General features: G+C 33.5%; 3 protein-coding genes across 5 annotated transcripts; all 3 read right to left on the bottom strand.

Annotated features, from left to right (window-relative positions):
* Window positions 1-408: 408 nt before the first annotated feature.
* LOC132170007 (cysteine-rich receptor-like protein kinase 10) lies at window positions 409-5,507 on the bottom strand. 3 transcript variants are annotated; one of them, XM_088514564.1, is made up of 7 exons: window positions 4,730-5,507; window positions 2,981-3,118; window positions 1,983-2,104; window positions 1,659-1,869; window positions 1,305-1,542; window positions 941-1,091; window positions 409-827 (listed from the first exon to the last, which is right to left on the bottom strand). In XM_088514564.1, the coding sequence occupies exons 1-7, from the start codon at window positions 5,505-5,507 to the stop codon at window positions 480-482; spliced, it is 1,986 nt and encodes a 661-aa protein (XP_088370690.1). In that variant the 3' UTR covers window positions 409-479. The 3 variants fall into 3 exon arrangements, with proteins under 3 accessions (XP_088370690.1, XP_088370633.1, XP_088370674.1); XM_088514507.1 differs by having other exon boundaries at window positions 1,983-2,110; XM_088514548.1 differs by having other exon boundaries at window positions 2,981-3,132; window positions 4,726-5,507.
* A 5,055-nt stretch (window positions 5,508-10,562) lies between these two features.
* Window positions 10,563-15,427, bottom strand: LOC132170006 (cysteine-rich receptor-like protein kinase 10). Its single transcript, XM_088514474.1, has 7 exons — window positions 14,626-15,427; window positions 13,323-13,460; window positions 12,313-12,440; window positions 11,989-12,199; window positions 11,635-11,872; window positions 11,271-11,421; window positions 10,563-11,157 (listed from the first exon to the last, which is right to left on the bottom strand). The coding sequence occupies exons 1-7, from the start codon at window positions 15,425-15,427 to the stop codon at window positions 10,810-10,812; spliced, it is 2,016 nt and encodes a 671-aa protein (XP_088370600.1). The 3' UTR covers window positions 10,563-10,809.
* Window positions 15,428-17,933: 2,506 nt separating this feature from the next.
* LOC132170005 (G-type lectin S-receptor-like serine/threonine-protein kinase At1g11330) lies at window positions 17,934-19,165 on the bottom strand. The gene is made up of 4 exons (XM_088517606.1): window positions 18,984-19,165; window positions 18,589-18,826; window positions 18,352-18,502; window positions 17,934-18,242 (listed from the first exon to the last, which is right to left on the bottom strand). The coding sequence occupies exons 1-4, from the start codon at window positions 19,117-19,119 to the stop codon at window positions 17,934-17,936; spliced, it is 834 nt and encodes a 277-aa protein (XP_088373732.1). The 5' UTR covers window positions 19,120-19,165.
* Between the last annotated feature and the right edge of the window lie 17 nt (window positions 19,166-19,182).

Raw genomic sequence — 19,182 nt, forward strand, 5'->3', positions numbered from 1 at the left:
ATACTCTTCCAATGACTTAACACATTGCTCATAGATACTACCAAGACATCTTAATATAGCCTATAGGTTACCTCCTCGCAATCCATTCGATCTCATACTTGATGAGCTACATCTAATCACATACTCAATGTGGTGGCAATTTCAATACCAAATGATACAAACTTTAGGTATAACTCATCCTTAAAAATCAGCTTACAAGCAAAGAGTGCCAACGAGCATATATACATATAGTTAAAATTGCACTTATGCCATGTAAAACACTTAGAATTGTAACACGTATGAACCACTCCTCCCCTAGAACATGTAACTAGAGAGCATTTGATTTAATCATGTCTTAACATATTTTCTATAAAAAAAAAAAAAACAAAAAAAAATTAAATTCACATTGTCATGGAATTGAAATTTAATGAAGAAATGAAACAATATATAATTAATAACAACATAGTGCATCTTCTTACATAGAGAAATCTTGGTATATTTTAGCGAGGATATAGCTCAGTAATTGAAGCCTCATTTACCGAGGCTTCGACAGAGCTGCTTCCAGATTGATTTGGCCGTATTGCCGTAATATTCTGCTCCCTTTGAGACGACATGTCTAATATACTGCTCCTACCCATAAGAAATGCAGGTTTTTTTGGTACTGAAAGAGTGACAGAGTTGCTATTAAGCATAAGAAGCACTGAAGCCATTGTTGGCCTGTCAGCTATATTTTCTTCAACACAAAGTAACCCAATGTGGATGCATCTGAGTATTTCAGTTGTTGAACCGCCCCTCAATATGGGATCTACAAGATTTAAAGATGTCCCTTGCCTCCAATTTTTCCATGCCTGCAAGATAATTGTGTGGGCAGATATATCAAAGAGAATATAGTTTATTTTGTCAATAGCATATGCCACTTTTGAGGCAGAAAAGAAATTTGCGCAAAGATAATTGTACTTACATAGCTTAAAAGGCCTTCTTCACTCTCTCCCTTTCGAAAAGAATTGATTTTTGCCCCACTCACAATTTCTAGAACTAAAACACCAAAACTAAAGACATCGGATTTCACTGAAAAGCATCCATGCATTACATATTCTGGTGGCATATATCCACTACATAAAACACCAACAAAATTAGTTAAATTTGAATGATAATATAGCTTTTCTCATATTTATATTTTAAAATTTCTTCAATTTCATCTTATTTATGGGAGATGGATTCAACAGCTTCTACCTTGTTTCTATAAAGTAGACATTAGTGTTACTAACACATATATTGCATGCTATTTATGATTTTTTAGCTCTAACCTACATGGATATACTTACTAGGTCCCAATAATTTGATTTGTACTGTCTTGAGTTTGATCTAGCACAAACAATTTTGCTGTGCCAAAATCTGAAATCTTAGGATTCATATCTGCATCTAATAAAATGTTACTAGGTTTTAGATCGCGATGAATAATACGAAGTTGAGAATCTTCATGAAGGTAAAGAAGTCCTCGAGCAACGCCTCCTATAATTTTATAGCGCCTCTCCCAATCCAAAAGTGCACGCTTGATTGGATCTACATATTCATGCAAGAATATGATTTTGTTAAACCACTATATGTGGTGGACTAGACAATTGAATTTGAAAATTACCATGAATGCATTCTAACATTTAAGTAAAAGTGCACCATACCAAATATGAATTTGTCGAGGCTTCTATTAAGGAAAAACTCATAGATTAGAATCCTTTCACTTCCTTCCAAGCAAAATCCTATGAGCCTTACCAAATTCCGATGTTGAAGCCTAGCCACTAACACAACTTCATTCTTAAATTCTAGATTTCCTTGTCCAGAAGGTTTGAGCAATCTCTTCACAGCTATTTCATTTCCATTTGGGAGTCTACCCTGAACAATGGATATGTATATAGCATTTGTAAACCTCAAGTTTATAATGTTTGATTTAAACTATTGTGACTAACAAAAATGATACACTTATCTAATCAATAATGCCACATCACCTTGTAGACAGCACCAAATCCACCTTGTCCAAGTTTATTTTCGTTTGAAAAGTTATCTGTAGCAACTTTAATTGTGTCAAAGTCGAATTGCAACGATTCAACACTACTAATTTCATCCACGGCTTCACCTAAAACAAGTCAATACACATGAATTAGATTAACGTATTGCCTAAAGAAAACAAAGGCAAATGCTATTATATATGTGCATATAATTAACAATCTGGGGATGTGTGATACTAGACAACACATTGAATATTTTAATTAAAATAGGAGTAAATTATGGGAATTAGAATTCAAACTCATACCCTCATGACATTAATTTGTTCTGATACAATATTAAATCATAAATTATTCAAAAAGTTAAAACTGTTAGAAAGAGCTGAATTTAATTATTTAATTAATACTTTAACAAAACTTACATTGACCATTCATCTTTTAATTAGCTACCTTAACATCTAGAATTACTAATTTAACAATTGATGGCAGGATTCTATTTTATAACAATCTCTAAATTATGTCATGTTTTATATAGAACTATTAAAATAATAATTAAATTATTAAATTTATTATTTTTTATCAACTTAAACTTTTGAAATAAGTGTTAATTTAACATGATATCAAAATCAAAGTTCTGAGTTTGAACTTCGAGTCTACAATTTATTTCAATTAAAATAGTCCATATGTACGTACAATTTATTTCTCTCCGTGTTTTCTAGTCTTAAGCATGAGAGGGTATTAAAATATTAATTAAATTATTAAATTCATTATTTTTTTTAAAAGCTTAAGCGTTTTGAATAAATAATTACACAAGAAAGAATGGTTACATGAAAGGTTATTCTTGAAAAAGCAGTAATCATTTCGGCAATACTGCTTAGTACTTTAAGAAGCAGATACACACAACAAATTGTCTGAACATGGTTTTTGTTTTTGTTTTTGGTAGTTATAATTAAAAAGGATATCCTTAACAACAATGAAAGATAAACCATTTTCTGACTTACTTTCAACTTTCTCCCCTGCCTTCCTCACTCTTGAATAGAAGAAGAATATGTAGATGCCGATGCAGATAATTAGTACAACAGAAACAACAGTGGGCACGACTATAACAATTGCAGATGGAGATTTGCTACTTTTCTTTCCTGCAAACACCATGAAATCGAACAATTTGTGCAGGTAATTAAAGTGGGGCAAACTAAAAACAGCTTATCAACAAAAATAACTTAGATGCGAGTGATCACGACTTTTCACAATGTTATTTGTTATGCTTATAGCATAACATGATCAGTGCATTTTCGAACTTGAAATTTTTCAATGGTAGAAGAGGAGATATTGATCCGGACCTCAGCCAAGGATCGGAGCTAGAAATTTTTCTCAGAAGGGTCCAAATGAATGAAATATATATTAAGATAGGGAGTTAAATCATGAATAAAAATCTATTAAAATTGAAGATTAAATTAATATATAAAAAATGAAATTAGTATCCATTTAATATTAACAAAAAAAAGAAGAAGAAAAACACACATCTTTACATATAATTAGTTAACTAAACAATATTTATTTATGTTATGAATGTATATGTGTTGAGTCTTACATTAAAAAAAACAAAAAGTATTGAATTTCTCTCTCTCTCTCTCTCTCTCTCTCTATATATATATATATATATATGTAATCATAATTAGAACTACTTTTGGAATCTAACAATTTGTCAAGGTAAAAATGGGCAAAACAAAAACACCCTAACAACAAAAATAACTTAGATGCGAGTCACAACTTTTTCCCATATAATTTTTTAGGCTTTAAGAGGGATAAAATGAGGGTGTAGTATGTAGCATTACTCGAAAAAATATATATATATTTTTTACATATACTCAATTTTTTGGCACATCAATTACACTTGGTAGGGATTTGCACGAATTTCACTGAAATTCAAGTAGCTTAAAAAAGGGAGGTTGCAAAACCTACTAGACCTAGACAGATAAATTCTACATTCTAAACTGTTTGGAAGCGAGTGAATTTCACATGCCCCTCTCTTCAACTCTTCAAATTTTACAAAAATTAGAGCAACCTAAAATAAGGGATCCTCGTCCATAAGAAACACAAAAGATATATAGCCAGCTTAATTCTAAATATGTATGTGTTGAAATAACCTAATTACTTAATGAGTAATACTAGAAGTAGGACTTTTGTTTTGTTTTATATCCCAAAAGGTGATATTGCTGTTAAAATTACAATTAAATCAAAATCTATTAATAATAATCATAAATTTAATAATAATTTTAAAAGTCTTATCATTTTAAAGAATAAAAAGAGGACAAAAATCTTTCTTCTAACATTAATCTTGCTTTGTGGGTCAGCTAATGCATGTATTTTCTAACTTGTTTATTTATGGGTCATAAAGGTGGTCAGCTGTGGGCACAACTCGCAATAACGGTGAGCTGCAGACAGGGGAGGGGGCAATTTTTCCTTGCCCACAGGAAGAAGTCAAACCATTATTTTTCTTTGGGTAGTTAAAAGCTAGAGGCTCATATATATATAATAAATTAAAAATAATAATGCAAGTCTAAAGATTATAATTAAACACTAAAATAAACAAGATTTAAACTATTTTAATCCGTAAATAATTTCAAGTATTTTATCATAAACTTAACTTAGGGAGAAAATTAAAGAAATCTATAAACACGAAAATAAAGATACAAACAAATGAGATACTCAACTTCTAAGGCATGAAGCATCTGTATCAAATACGGTACCTTCTGTAGGCGGAGGCGGTGGAGGAGATGCTGCAGGTGGCAGTACGGCCGGCGGTGGAGGAGATGCTGCAGGTGGCAGTACTTCCCGCTGATACCATATACCACAGCTGGGTGTCCCATATCTCCCTCCCACCGATCCAACACGAATAAGCCCCGCAGTCGCCGACAGACAGTCGCTGCATCCCAGCTGGTCCAAATCCGGCGTACACTGCACAAGTGCATTTATTGTTTCGAAGGCAGGGGCGGCCGCGCTCCCCGCGGCAAACTTGCGAGTAGAATTTCCTGATGAAGCGTTGTTTCTTAGTCCAGCTAACAAGCTTCTTAGTGCCTGGTTGAACCCTTCTACGTTTGAGGCGTTTTGGAGGGCGTAAACTTGAAATCCAGGGGAAGATTCCATAACGCCAAATATATATCTGTTCGAGTATCGTATCATACATTTATCGGGCCATATGACTGCCTCCTTCTGGTTCGGACACCACGTGTGTAAGAGATCGTAACTCGTCGAATTTACACAACTACGGCATTCGTCCGTAGAGATGTCTCCTTTACAAAGTGCAATCGCGTTTACTTTGTCGGGGTCTTCTCCGGCGGAGAATTTGTAAAATCCGTAATCAATTTCAGTGTTGGAAGACATGGAGGCCATGACGCTGTTGAGGTTTGCCCCATAGGTACTGTTGCTGGTGTAGTTACCACCGCTGCAGGAATGCTGGGCAACCGTTGGAGTAACAGCTTGTACGAGAATGAAGCAAAAGAAGAACAGTAATCTTGAAAAACACATATTTTCGTTGTTCCTGATGATCATTTCGGTTTCTTTTTATTGAGAAAAGGAGTAATTGGCTTTCGCGTTCGCCGAGTTGAAAACTTCTGCAGCTTCTATATGCTCAATATTCCAAAGTCCCAGGACATTGAGCATTCCGAGTCAAACTCTACACGTTTTGTACGCAATGGAAACTGAATTATATATGGAGATAAAGGTTGGAGCTCTAGACTTTTCAATAACAAAAATGGAAGATGAATTGTAGATATATATAATGATGGAATATTTGCTTTACTATCGTATTATATTATCATTATAAATATAATAAATATAAGACAAAGTCTGCAAAGACTTCTTAAAAAAAAAAAAAACACAAAGGTCAAACTAAACCTGTTGACGTGTCAAACTAAAACTCCCATCCCATATTCCCATATTCCCATACTCCCATCCATAAATCAAGGCTCAGCTTTCAATTAAAAAAAAAAAAAAAAAAAGTCTATTAAAAGTCTCAGTCTCTCAGACAGTTAGACGTGTCCCATTCGTACGTTTTGAATTAGTAAAACAATTGTTTTGCCAAAAGCTCAAACGGTGCGTTTTTTGTAAAAAAAATAAAATACGTAAATGGTCGACTTCAACCTCTATCTTCTTCAAGCTGGTGTTCTGGTTTGACCTAATCAAGAAACTGCCTGAAACAGTAACAAAACATAAGCGTGACTCTTGAAGCCTAGTCCTCTTGAAAAAAATTTGCCTCCTAATGAGTATTTTGAGGGTGGGCAACTAGAACTTCCTCAAACATTCTTCCATGGGTAAGGGGGACTTTTGGGAGGTGAGGGGGCACTTGACCCCTCTCGACACCCCCCCCCCCCCCCCCCCGCCGCCCCCCCCACCTCCCTCCGCCCCTACCTCCGCCCCTGCTCATTTGTTTGTTTGCTTATTTTCGTGAAATGAAATTCTTCAAATTTTGACTATTATTTAAGAATTAGAATTGTTTAAATCTTGTTTATTTTAGAGTTTATAATATTTAGACGTTCGTTAATTTATTTTATTTTTTTCATTTATTATATCTCACTTAATTATATATGAAGATGATAAAATCTGAATAATTGCATCAGAAAAATGCATTCATTGCCTGTTGAAAAATTGGCTCATAATAGTCAAAAAGGAAATGCTTTGTCTCTTTGTCAAACTATCTCCAAATACACCGTACGAAGACTTCTCAAACAATGAAGTCTCTGCATCTAAAAGTTGTATCCGCACTTAGCCTTGCATTAACTCTTTAATTATTCCTTTTGTCAACAGAAGAAGCAGCTCCATTAACTCCTTCATTATTTCTTCACTTGTCAACAAAAGGAGCAAGCTGCATTTGTCAGCAAAAGGAGTAGCCGTTGTTTTTTTTACTTCTTATACATTATGGTTATAAATATCCATTGGATTACCATAACGCCTTGACTTAACTATATTTAATATCAAGATGCAGAATAAACTTATATTTCATTATTGTTTTTTTTTTTTTTATTCCCGCAACGAAAGATTTCATGTATCTATTTATTATTATTATTATTATTTATTCCTTTTTTCCACTCACTTCTATAAATAAAGCATTGATTATACTATATCTCTAAACTGAATAGATCGACATCTTATGTATATAAATAAAATTCATTATATATAACTCTATGTTAATGTTGTTCTGTACAAACTCTAAAGATGCCAAAGACGACATTCATGCATGTTAATTTATGGATGATATCAACAAAAGTTTGAACATATAAAATAACTGAGGACTCTTGCCGATTTCACGGGTAGTAATCTAGGCTCGCATAGGGATCCTCCTCAACCGGCTAACAATATGTTGGGCAAATCTTAGGAAAAGCTCCTCCTTGAAAGGGTCAAATACGTACGGTCTTGCATCATTGCCCCAAATACGAAGGTCGCCTCATATGACGTGGAAAAAGTGGCAATACAGGAAATTGAATGAGAGTGGATGAAATTTATTTCTTGCAACTTTCTTCCTCCTTTTTATTTTTTTTTCCATTTTTTCTCCCTTCTTTTCTGTTGCTAATTACTCCCTACCAGATTCCCATGGTTTAAAAAATTTATGTAAATAAAACTTGTGACATGATGAAGAAAATTCGTGTTTTGGACGCAATGTCGACAGTGATGTTTCTGTTTTTCCACAACCACTTATGTGTATATCAATTGCAGAATGATTAGATGTTTTGAATGAGTCATGAAAAAACAATTAATGGCCCACACCTGCAGACACCGCCCCCCGGCCCCGGTGAAGCTAGTCAGTCAACGTAGAAATTAATTAAGCAGAAAGTGTACAGAAGCATATGCAGGTAGGATCAAAAAATAATCAAGAGACAGGAATATTTCATTTTTGGCAGCACTTTAGAGATCAATATAAATGTGAGGAAATCGGCTACAAACCAAATTAAACCAATTTTTTTTTTAAAAAAAAAAAGAGGTGTTAGGGCATTACAACTTCTATTGCAAAGTTACTTATTATCTGATTTGACAGTTTATAATTAGTAAAAATAATTAAACAAACTTAATTATTTTGAAAATTATAAATTATTAGGTTGATTTGTAAATGATGTACTATGAGTTGTACAGCTCTTAACATGTTCTTCAAAAAGGAAACTAGTGAGAGTCGTTAGACCTCGACTTAGAATTTGTTTATGATCCCGTTTAAAAAATAGAATTTTTAAATCAAAAAGAATCTTTGGACTAAAACTTCAGGAGAACGTGGAGCACGTGCACGTGGCAGATGAAGCGCGGATGGCCTTGCGGAAGAGGGTGAGGTCGGCGAGGTCATCGGAGAAGGGCGTCGGAGGGATCATTTGAGAGCCGAAGACGAAGAGAAGCGGTAAGGACAGAAACAGAGCAAAACAGAGGACAAATGGGGTGGATGAAAACATGTTTGTTTGTGGAGAAAGAAAAACAAAAATTTTGGATTTTTTTATCAGAAAAAAAATGGGGTTCTTAGAGTACAGCGGTGTTCATGAGAGTGTTGAGTGGAATCTGATGAGGATGATGAAGATATGGGAGAGAAAATATAGCAAAGAAAAAGAAGAAATCGGATAAAGATAAGAGTTGAAAAAATGCAGGGAAAAATATAAAATGCAGTACGGCCTCGTTTGAGGGGATTTCTTAAAATTGATTTTTTTTTTTTTTTAAAAGGGCATTTTAGTTACTTAACCTTGCCAAAATGACGTCATATTGTATTTTCCATCCTATTTGACGATGATGACTAACAGAATGGCTAAATTGCAACTAGTTGATAGTTTAGGAGACTACTTTATTACTTTTTGAATATTAGAGACTAAATTGAAAATGACTAGTAATTTAGGGAGCATTTTATATTTTTTCCAAAAAAATAATAAATTTAATCATTCAATTAATATTGTAACCAGAATCAAAGTTAGGTGAGGCCTGAGAGTATATATATATATATATATATATATATATATATATATATATATATATATATATATGTGTGTGTTACAATAGAATTTTCTTTGTATTTTACATTGTTTTGCTAATAGATTGGCATGTTGATATATATTTTGAAAGTGCTTGACTCATTCTTACACCCAACTTGCAGGTTCTATACATGCAGTTTCATATATTTACTTTCTTCTTATACGTACGTAATTAATTAGTTTCTACGTACATTGATCTAGATTATCGGTTTAGGGCATACCTTTTAGAGAAAAGTACATATACTTTTTCAACTTACTTAATTGTTAATGTCGATCTCCTCAAACTACCAACGATGTAAATAAAAATCTAAAAATAAAATAAAATAAACAAAAAATAATGAAAAATAAGGGGGTCATTTGAACCTTTTTTTCGTTTTCTTATTTATTATTATTATTATTATTATTTAAAAAAAAATGCTAATTTTTCTTTCTTGTTTTAATTTTATTTTTGTTTTTAAGGATATTTTGTCTTATTAAAAAAAAAAATTTAAGGTCATTTTTGTCTTTGTTGGCCTTTGGAGAGACATTGGCATTGCATGTTTTAGTAGTTTATGAAGAACATTGACACAATTGGTAGTTTAAAAAAAAAAACCATTAACAATTGATTGATAATTTGAGAAGGGTATGCGTACTATGCACTATCTTTTATTTCATGACTAATTAATAACATCTAAATGCATCGATCAAGACATGAGTGGTTGTTTGTTTTATAGAAAAATCAAAGAAATCAACTAATAATCCCTTCAGGAATCATTCATTGCATGCAAAACACGAATTCTTACATTCATGTCATTATTGATTAGATTACATTATCCTAAATAAAAGAATTTTATTAGATTACATTACCCCTAAATAATTGGATTTGATTACATTACATCATCCTAAATAAAGGGATTTGATTACATTTGAATAAATTCAAGAAACTTGAATCAACTTTTGCACTAATTTAACCCTAAACTTAAAACTTACAGTCAAACTTGTTTTGAAACTTAATTTGCCAACATTAAAAAATTAGCACCCTCAACTCTCAAATAAAAAGGCAACATCATAGCATCTTCCTCTAAAAATATGAGGAATATAGGAATAAAGATCCCCATCAAATGTAAGATAATGAGGAATGTGGGGCCTATGTGTCCAAACAGATCTCGATCATCTCACCGACTTGTTGGGACAAGTTTTTCTCATAGAGGCTCTCTCATATTTGCTACATGAATTGCTTGAGCAAATTGTATAGGATCTAGATGTGGAATACATGCCACTAAAAAATCGGTGTTTACCGGCGTTCATCATATAACATACCACCATGCTCCTCAGCCGACATCCACAACAATCCACTCTATCAACACTCATCCAATGACTTAACACATTGCTCATAGATACTACCAAGACATCTTAATCTAGCCTATAGGTTACCTCCTCTGAAACTCAGCCACAAAGACGCAATCCATTCGATCTCATACTTGATGAGCTACGTCTAATCACATACTTAATATGGTGTCGATTTTAATACCAAATGATACAAACTTTAGGTATAACTCATTCTTGAAAATCAGCTTACAAGCAAAGGGTGCCAAAGAACATATATACATATAGTTAAAATTGCACTTATGCCATGTAAAACACTTAGAGTTGTAACACGTATGAACCACTCCTCCCCTAGAACATGTAACTAGAGGGCATTTGATTTAATCATGTCTTAACATATTTTCTATAACAAAAAATAAAAAATAAAAAATTCACATTGTCATGGAATTGAAATTTAATGAAGAAATGACTCAATATATAATTAATAACAACATAGTGCATCTTCTTACATAGAGAAATCTTGGTATATTTTAGCGAGGATATAGCTCAGTAATTGAAGCCTCATTTACCGAGGCTTCGACAGAGCTGCTTCTAGATTGATCTGGCCGTATTGCCCTAATATTCCGCTCCCTTTGAGATGACATGTCTGATATACTGCTCCTACCCATAAGAAACGCAGGTTTTTTTGGTACCGAAAGAGTGACAGAGTTGCTACTAAGCATAAGAAGCACTGAAGCCATTGTTGGTCTGTCAGCTACATTTTCTTCAACACATAGTAACCCAATGTGGATGCATCTGAGTATTTCAGTTGTTGAACTACCCCTCAATATGGGATCTACAAGATTTATAGATGTCCCTTGCCTCCAATTTTTCCATGCCTGCAAGATAATTGCGTGGGCAGATATATCAAAGAGAATATAGTTTATTTTGTCAATAGCATATGCCACTTTTGAGGCAGAAAAGAAATTTGCGCAAAGATAATTGTACTTACATAGCTTAAAAGGCTGTCTTCACTCTCTCCCTTACGAAAAGAATTGATTTTTGTCCCACTCACAATTTCCAAAACGAAAACACCAAAACTAAAGACATCGGATTTCACTGAAAAGCATCCATGCATTACATATTCTGGAGGCATATATCCACTACATAAAACACCAACAATATTAGTTAAATTTGAATGATAATATAGCTTTTCTCATATTTATATTTTAAAATTTCTTCAATTTCATCTTATTTATGGGAGATGGATTCAACAGCTTCTACCTTGTTTCTATGAAGTAGACATCAGTGTTACTAATACATATATAGCATGCTATTTATGATGTTTTAGCTCTAACCTACATGGATATACTTACTAGGTCCCAATAATTTGATTGGTACTGTCTTGAGTTTGATCTAGCACAAACAATTTTGCTGTGCCAAAATCTGAAATCTTAGGATTCATATCTGCATCTAATAAAATGTTACTAGGTTTTAGATCGCGATGAATAATACGAAGTTGAGAATCTTCATGAAGGTAAAGAAGTCCTCGAGCAACGCCTCCTATAATTTTATAGCGCCTCTCCCAATCCAAAAGTGCACGCTTGATTGGATCTACATATTCATGCAAGAATATGATTTTGTTAAACCACTATATGTGGTGGACTAGACAATTGAATTTGAAAATTACCATGAATGCATTCTAACATTTAAGTAAAAGTGCACCATACCAAATATGAATTTGTCGAGGCTTCCATTAAGGAAAAACTCATAGATTAGAATCCTTTCACTTCCTTCCAAGCAAAATCCTATGAGCCTTACCAAATTCCGATGTTGAAGCCTAGCCACTAACACAACTTCATTCTTAAATTCTAGATTTCCTTGTCCAGAAGGTTTGAGCAATCTCTTCACAGCTATTTCATTTCCATTTGGGAGTCTACCCTGAACAATGGATATGTATATAGCATTTGTAAACCTCAAGTTTATAATGTTTGATTTAAACTATTGTGACTAACAAAAATGATACACTTATCTAATCAATAATGCCACATCACCTTGTAGACAGCACCAAATCCACCTTGTCCAAGTTTATTTTCGTTTGAAAAGTTATCTGTAGCAACTTTAATTGTGTCAAAGTCGAATTGCAACGATTCAACACTACTAATTTCATCCACGGCTTCACCTAAAACAAGTCAATACACATGAATTAGATTAACGTATTGCCTAAAGAAAACAAAGGCAAATGCTATTATATATGTGCATATAATTAACAATCTGGGGATGTGTGATACTAGACAACACATTGAATATTTTAATTAAAATAGGAGTAAATTATGGGAATTAGAATTCAAACTCATACCCTCATGACATTAATTTGTTCTGATACAATGTTAAATCATAAATTATTCAAAAAGTTAAAACTGTTAGAAAGAGTTGAATTTAATTATTTAATTAATACTTTAACAAAACTTACATTGACCATTCATCTTTTAATTAGCTACCTTAACATCTAGAATTACTAATTTAACAATTGATGGCAGGATTCTATTTTATAACAATCTCTAAATTATGTCATGTTTTATGTAGAACTATTAAAATATTAATTAAATTATTAAATTTATTATTTTTTTATCAACTTAAACTTTTGAAATAAGTGTTAATTTAATATGATATCAAAATCAAAGTTCTGAGTTTGAACTTCGAGTCTACAATTTATTTCAATTAAAATAGTCCATATGTACGTACAATTTATTTCTCTCCGTGTTTTCTAGTCTTAAGTATGAGAGGGTATTAAAATATTAATTAAATTATTAAATTCATTATTTTTTTAAAAAGCTTAAGCGTTTTGAATAAATAATTACACAAGAAGAATGGTTACATGAAAGGTTATTCTTGAAAAAGCAGTAATCATTTCGGCAATACTGCTTAGTACTTTAAGAAGCAGATACACACAACAAATTGTCTGAACATGGTTTTTTTTTTGTTTTTTTTTTTTGTTTTTGGTAGTTATAATTAAAAAGGATATCCTTAACAACAATGAAAGATAAACCATTTTCTGACTTACTTTCAACTTTCTCCCCTGCCTTCCTCACTCTTGAATAGAAGAAGAATATGTAGATGCCGATGCAGATAATTAGTACAAGAGAAACAACAGTGGGCACGACTATAACAATTGCAGATGGAGATTTGCTACTTTTCTTTCCTGCAAACACCATGAAATCGAACAATTTGTGCAGGTAATTAAAGAGGGGCAAACTAAAAACAGCTTATCAACAAAAATAACTTAGATGCGAGTGATCACGACTTTTCACAATGTTATTTGTTATGCTTATAGCATAACATGATCAGTGCCTTTTCGAACTTGAAATTTTTCAATGGTAGAAGAGGAGATATTGATCCGGACCTCCGCCAAGGATCGGAGCTAGAAATTTTTCTCAGAAGGGTCCAAATGAATGAAATATATATTAAGATAGGGAGTTAAATCATGAATAAAAAATCTATTAAAATTGAAGATTAAATTAATATATAAAAAATGAAATTAGTATCCATTTAATATTAACAAAAAAAAAGAAGAAGAAGAAAAACACACATCTTTACATATAATTAGTTAACTAAACAATATTTATTTATGTTATGAGTGTATATGTGTTGAGTCTTACATTAAAAAAAAAAACAAAAAGTATTGAATTTTTCTCTCTCTCTCTATATATATATTCTAATTAAAAATACAAGTGAGAGAGACCATAACGAATATTTTACCTAACGCCTGCCTACTGATAACGAACAACAAGAAAAGTCTAAACATATATATGTGTGTAAGTATCTTTACGTGTAGGAAAAGGTAAAGGTGCAATAATGGTGGGGGCACTAGTTGGAATAATGTTGAGATGCAGACAGGACAGGAGGGGCAATTTTTCCTTCAAGCTAGCTACGAAAACCACACTGATCGAAGACCCAAAAGAGGTCACCTTCCACGAGCTTTGCAAGTGGAAGGCAAATATTAATGCATTTCTTTGGGTTACGAGGCAAGAGGTTATGATAAATATGGTTGAATTCAAAACAATTCGAATGCAATTATCCAGATTAATTTCATCATCTTAATATATAATTACGTGAGATATATTAATTTTATATTTTTTATAAATAAAAAAAAAAAAAATGGAACGTCGACTAAATTAAGATTGTAAACACTAAAAAAAACAAGTTTTAAACAATTTTAATACTTAAGTAATAGTTGAAAAATTCCAAGAATTTTATCATAAACTTGGGGAGAAATTTTAAGAACTTTATCACGTGAAAATAAACAAAAAAACCAAATGAGATACTCAAACTTCTAGGACATGAAACACCCATATTCCGTACCATACCTTGTGTAGGTGGAGGCGGTAGTACCGGTGGGGTGGATGGTGGTGGCACTGACGGTGGTGGTGCCTCATATGTAGTGTCATAGAAATCGTATATCTCAAACCTTATATCACAGCTGTGTGCCGCAAATTTCCCTCCCTGCTTTCCATTACAACATTGTGGAATATATCCTTTAACTGTATCCAGGCAGTTGTTGCATTGTAGCCGGTCCAAATCAGGAGTGCACTCCACAAGTGCATGTATCTTTTGGAACTTGGAAGCAGCCGCGCTTTCCACAGCAAACTTGCGAGTAGAATTTCCCGATGCGGCGCGGCTTATTAGTCTATCTAACAAGGGACCTAGCACTCCGTTGAACCCTTCAACGTCCGGGACATCTCCGATGTTGTACCAGGCATATATAGGGTAATCCTCCATAACACCAAGTATAGACCTGTTTGAGTATCGTAGCATACATTTATCGGGCCATGTGATTGCCTCCTTCTGGTTGGGACAATTTTGTAAGAGATCATAACTCGTCGAATTGACACAGCTACGGCATTCTTCCGGCGAAATGTCTCCTCTACAAAGTGCAATCGCGTTTACTTTGTCGGGAGTTTCTCCGGCTGAGAAATTGAAAAACCCGTAATCAATCTCGGTGTTGGAAGACATGGAGGCCAGGAGGGTTTTGAGATTTGCCCTGTAGGTACTGTTGCTGGTGTAGTTACCATTTTTATTAGAGCAGTACTGGGCATCGGTGCAAGTAGCCGGGTGTATGAGAAAGAAGGAGAAGAAGAAGAAGAAGAAAAGTAATCTTAAACAACACATCTTGTGTATGTTTGGAAAGATTCTTATCTCGGAACCCATATTAATAATAAATCATTCCAGTGATTTTCACTGAGAAAAAAGAGTAATTGGTCATTATTTTAGTGGTTCAGATATACTGGGGTGACTTTTCAACCCCATGCATTAAGTCAAGGTCTCACTACGCTCACTAGTTTTCTTTTTGATAAACGCGTGAGCTTGTACAACTCATACTACAATCTACTAATTAGTAATTTATAATTTGCAAAATAATTAAGAAAAAAAATGATAGATTATATTTTTTTGTTTAATTATTTTTACTAATTTTAGTGTAGCAATATTTCTCTACCCTAACACCTTTTTTTTTCTTTTCTTTTCCAAATTGGTTTAATTTGGTTTGTAGCCGATTTCCTCGCATTTATATTAATCGATCTCTCTATTCTCTAAAGTGCTGCCAAGTAGTACTCCAGTCTCTTGATTTTTTATTCATCCTACCTGCATGCTTCTGTACACTTTCTGCTTAATTAATTTCTACGTTGACTAGCTTTACCGGGGTCGGTGTCAGGTGTGGGCCATATATTCCTTGTTTTTCATGACTGATTCAAAACATCTAATCAGACTGCCCTGCAATTAGGGGTGTCAAAAATTACCGGGGAACCGGAACCGAAACCGGAAAACCGGGAAACCGAGAAACCGGAAACCGGGAAACCGGGGTCCCGGTTCCGGTTCCGGTTTGAAAAATCTAAAAACCGGGTACCCCGGTTCCGGTACCGGTTTTTGGTACCCGGTTTTTACCGGGAATACCGGAACCGGGTTTCCATTTTATTTAATAATATTTATATATTATTATATTTATATATTAATATATATATTATATATATTAATATTTTTTACACTTAGGTTTAGGTTTAGGGTATTTTAAAAAATTAAATTTTTATTTCTAAGGCCCAAATAGGCAAAAATAATGATTTTTTAGGATTTTTGGACTTTTTAAGGTTTATTTTTTAATTATTTGGAACAATCACAACAAAGCCCCTTTAATTTAGACAAAGAAACTAATAGATTTTTTAAAAAATGGGTCAACTTATGAAAAAAAAATTGGCTTATTTTAGGCCCAATACCTAAAATAAGCCCAAAAATCAATTTTTTTAAAAAACCGGTTACCGGACCGGGTAATACCGGAACCGGCCGGTAACCGGGACCCCGGTTAACCGGGGTCCCGGTTCCGGTTCCGGTTTCTCAAAATTGAGAACCGGGGTACTCCGGTTCCGGTTCCGGTTTTAGGCCAAAAACCGAGAAACCGGACCGGGTTGACACCCCTACCTGCAATTGATAAACACATATGTGGTTGTGGACAAACAGGAAGCCAAAATGAAAATTCCTTCGTGGTCGGGGGAATACAACAACAATAATATCACTGTCGACATTGCGTGCAAAACACGAATTTTTTTATTTTAAAATTTCAGCCGATAAAAAACAATAAATTTAATAATTTATTTAATATTGTAACAGAAATCAAAGTTGGCAGATCATAAAGCGCGTGTATGTGTGTGAATTTTCTTTGCATTTTACATTTTTTGTGTTTCGCTCATCTATTGGCACGTTGATATATACGTAAAATTGTGAATTTTACAATATTAATATTGTTGAAGAGGGCCGTTGAGGACAATCCCTATGCGAGCCTAAATTACTACCCGTGAATTCCATCGTTAAGAGTCCTCAGTTATTTTAGATGTTCAGACTTTTGTTGATATCATCCATAAACATGAATGTCGTCCTTGGCATCTTTAGAGTTTGTACAGAACAATATTAACATAGAGTTATATATAATGAATTTTATTTATTTACATAAGATGTCTATTCAGTTTAGAAATATGGTATAATGCTTTATTTATAGAAGTGAATTTGTGGAAAAAAGGAAATAATAATAATAATAAATAGATGCATGAAATCTTTCGTTGTGGGAATCAAAGAAAAAATAGTAGTTATTAAGTCAAGGCGTTATGGTAATCCTTTTACAACAATCACACAAGGCAAAGTAAATGATGTTGACCTATCTCCACTTGTCGACAAGATTACAACTCATCAAGATGCAACTTTCCTTCAGAACAAGACAACACTAAATCTGCCGAAGATCATGGACATCATCCCATGATTGCCGTGATATCAAGCTACAATAAGAGAGGATTCACAAATATCAATTCCTACCATACAAGGAAAGGATTAGCAAGCAGGAAAGACAATTTGGTTATTTAAGGAAAATAGTTAATATGATATATAAAGAAATTTATTATTCATTGCTATTCCCTTGTAAATTCGCACACACGATGTGCATATATATCCATGTATATTGAAGAAATATATCATTGAGAATACAATTCTTTCAAATGATGGATTGCCCTCCAAAGACTCGCACAAATAATCATAGAGAAAAAGGATAGCGGTGATTTGGTAATTGGCTTCCCCTTCCTGAAAGTCTTTCAACATATGTATAACCACAAAATGAGTTTTTTAAAAGAACATGTGCTAGCTATCGGCCTTGAACCATTGTAACAGTAACATTGTTAACAGAACATTTAGTTAGGCTGTGTTGAGAGGACCCAACATCTAGAGCAATTCGCCTTTCGATGAATGCAGGTTGCTTTGGTTGAGGTAGATCAAGAGTCTCACTTTTAAGCATGGAAATAACAATGGATACAGATGGCCTATCTTCAGCAAATTCTTGCACACACAACAACCCGACATGTATGCATCTCAAAATTTCCATTTCAAAGCATGGTTCACGTATCATTGGGTCTGTTAATGCCACAATGTTGTCTGCATTCCACATTTTCCATGCCTAGAAACATGAAAACAGGATTGAAATTCTTAGCATCAATACTAATACTCATAAGAAATACCCAATTGAAGTTCTCAAAAAATGAGGCAATGATATAAGGCAAACTTACAAATCCTAGAAGGCTCATGTCCTGCTCATCATCATAAAAGCTAGAGTTTCTTCTTCCACTAACCATTTCGAGTAACAACACTCCAAAGCTGAAGACATCTGATTTCTCTGAAAATCGTCCTTCCATTGCATATTCAGGGGACATATAGCCACTGAATTGTAACAATAAGACAAAATCTTGTTATCTCACATGTAAGAATTAGTATCTTAATGAATTTGGCCAAACAAAGGTACTTACTACGTTCCAACAACCCTTGTAGTATTGGCCTGATCTTTATTGCCCCCAAAAATCCTAGCCATACCAAAATCTGATATTTTTGGATTTAGTTCTTCATCCAACAAAATATTACTTGCCTTTAGATCTCTATGGATAATTCTTAATCTGGAATCCCTATGAAGGTACAACAAACCTCGACCGATTCCCTCCATAATGTTGAAACGTCTTCTCCAATCTAGTAGTTTTGGTTTGACTGAATCTAACAAATTAAATTATTCAAACCAAATAAGAAAATCTGGTATTTGCATACTAAAATACCACAAACAAGAATATTATTCCATTTTTGTATCTCAATGTAGATAATTTTAGATTGTATTATTGGAAGATATTAACAAAGGGCATCAGCATGAACTAACCAAAGAGAAATACATCCAAACTTTTGTTTGGCATGTATTCATAGACCAACATCTTTTCTTCCCCTTCAACACAGCAGCCAAGGAGTCTAACGAGATTCCGGTGTTGGAGTTTAGAGATCACCACCACCTCATTCATAAATTCTTCTAGCCCTTGTCCAGAGGCTCTTGAAAGTCTTTTTACTGCAATTTCTTGTCCATC

The sequence above is a fragment of the Corylus avellana genome, chromosome 1 (genome assembly GCF_965113065.1).
Source record: "Corylus avellana chromosome 1, dhCorAvel1.hap1.2, whole genome shotgun sequence".
Lineage (NCBI taxonomy): Eukaryota > Viridiplantae > Streptophyta > Magnoliopsida > Fagales > Betulaceae > Corylus > Corylus avellana.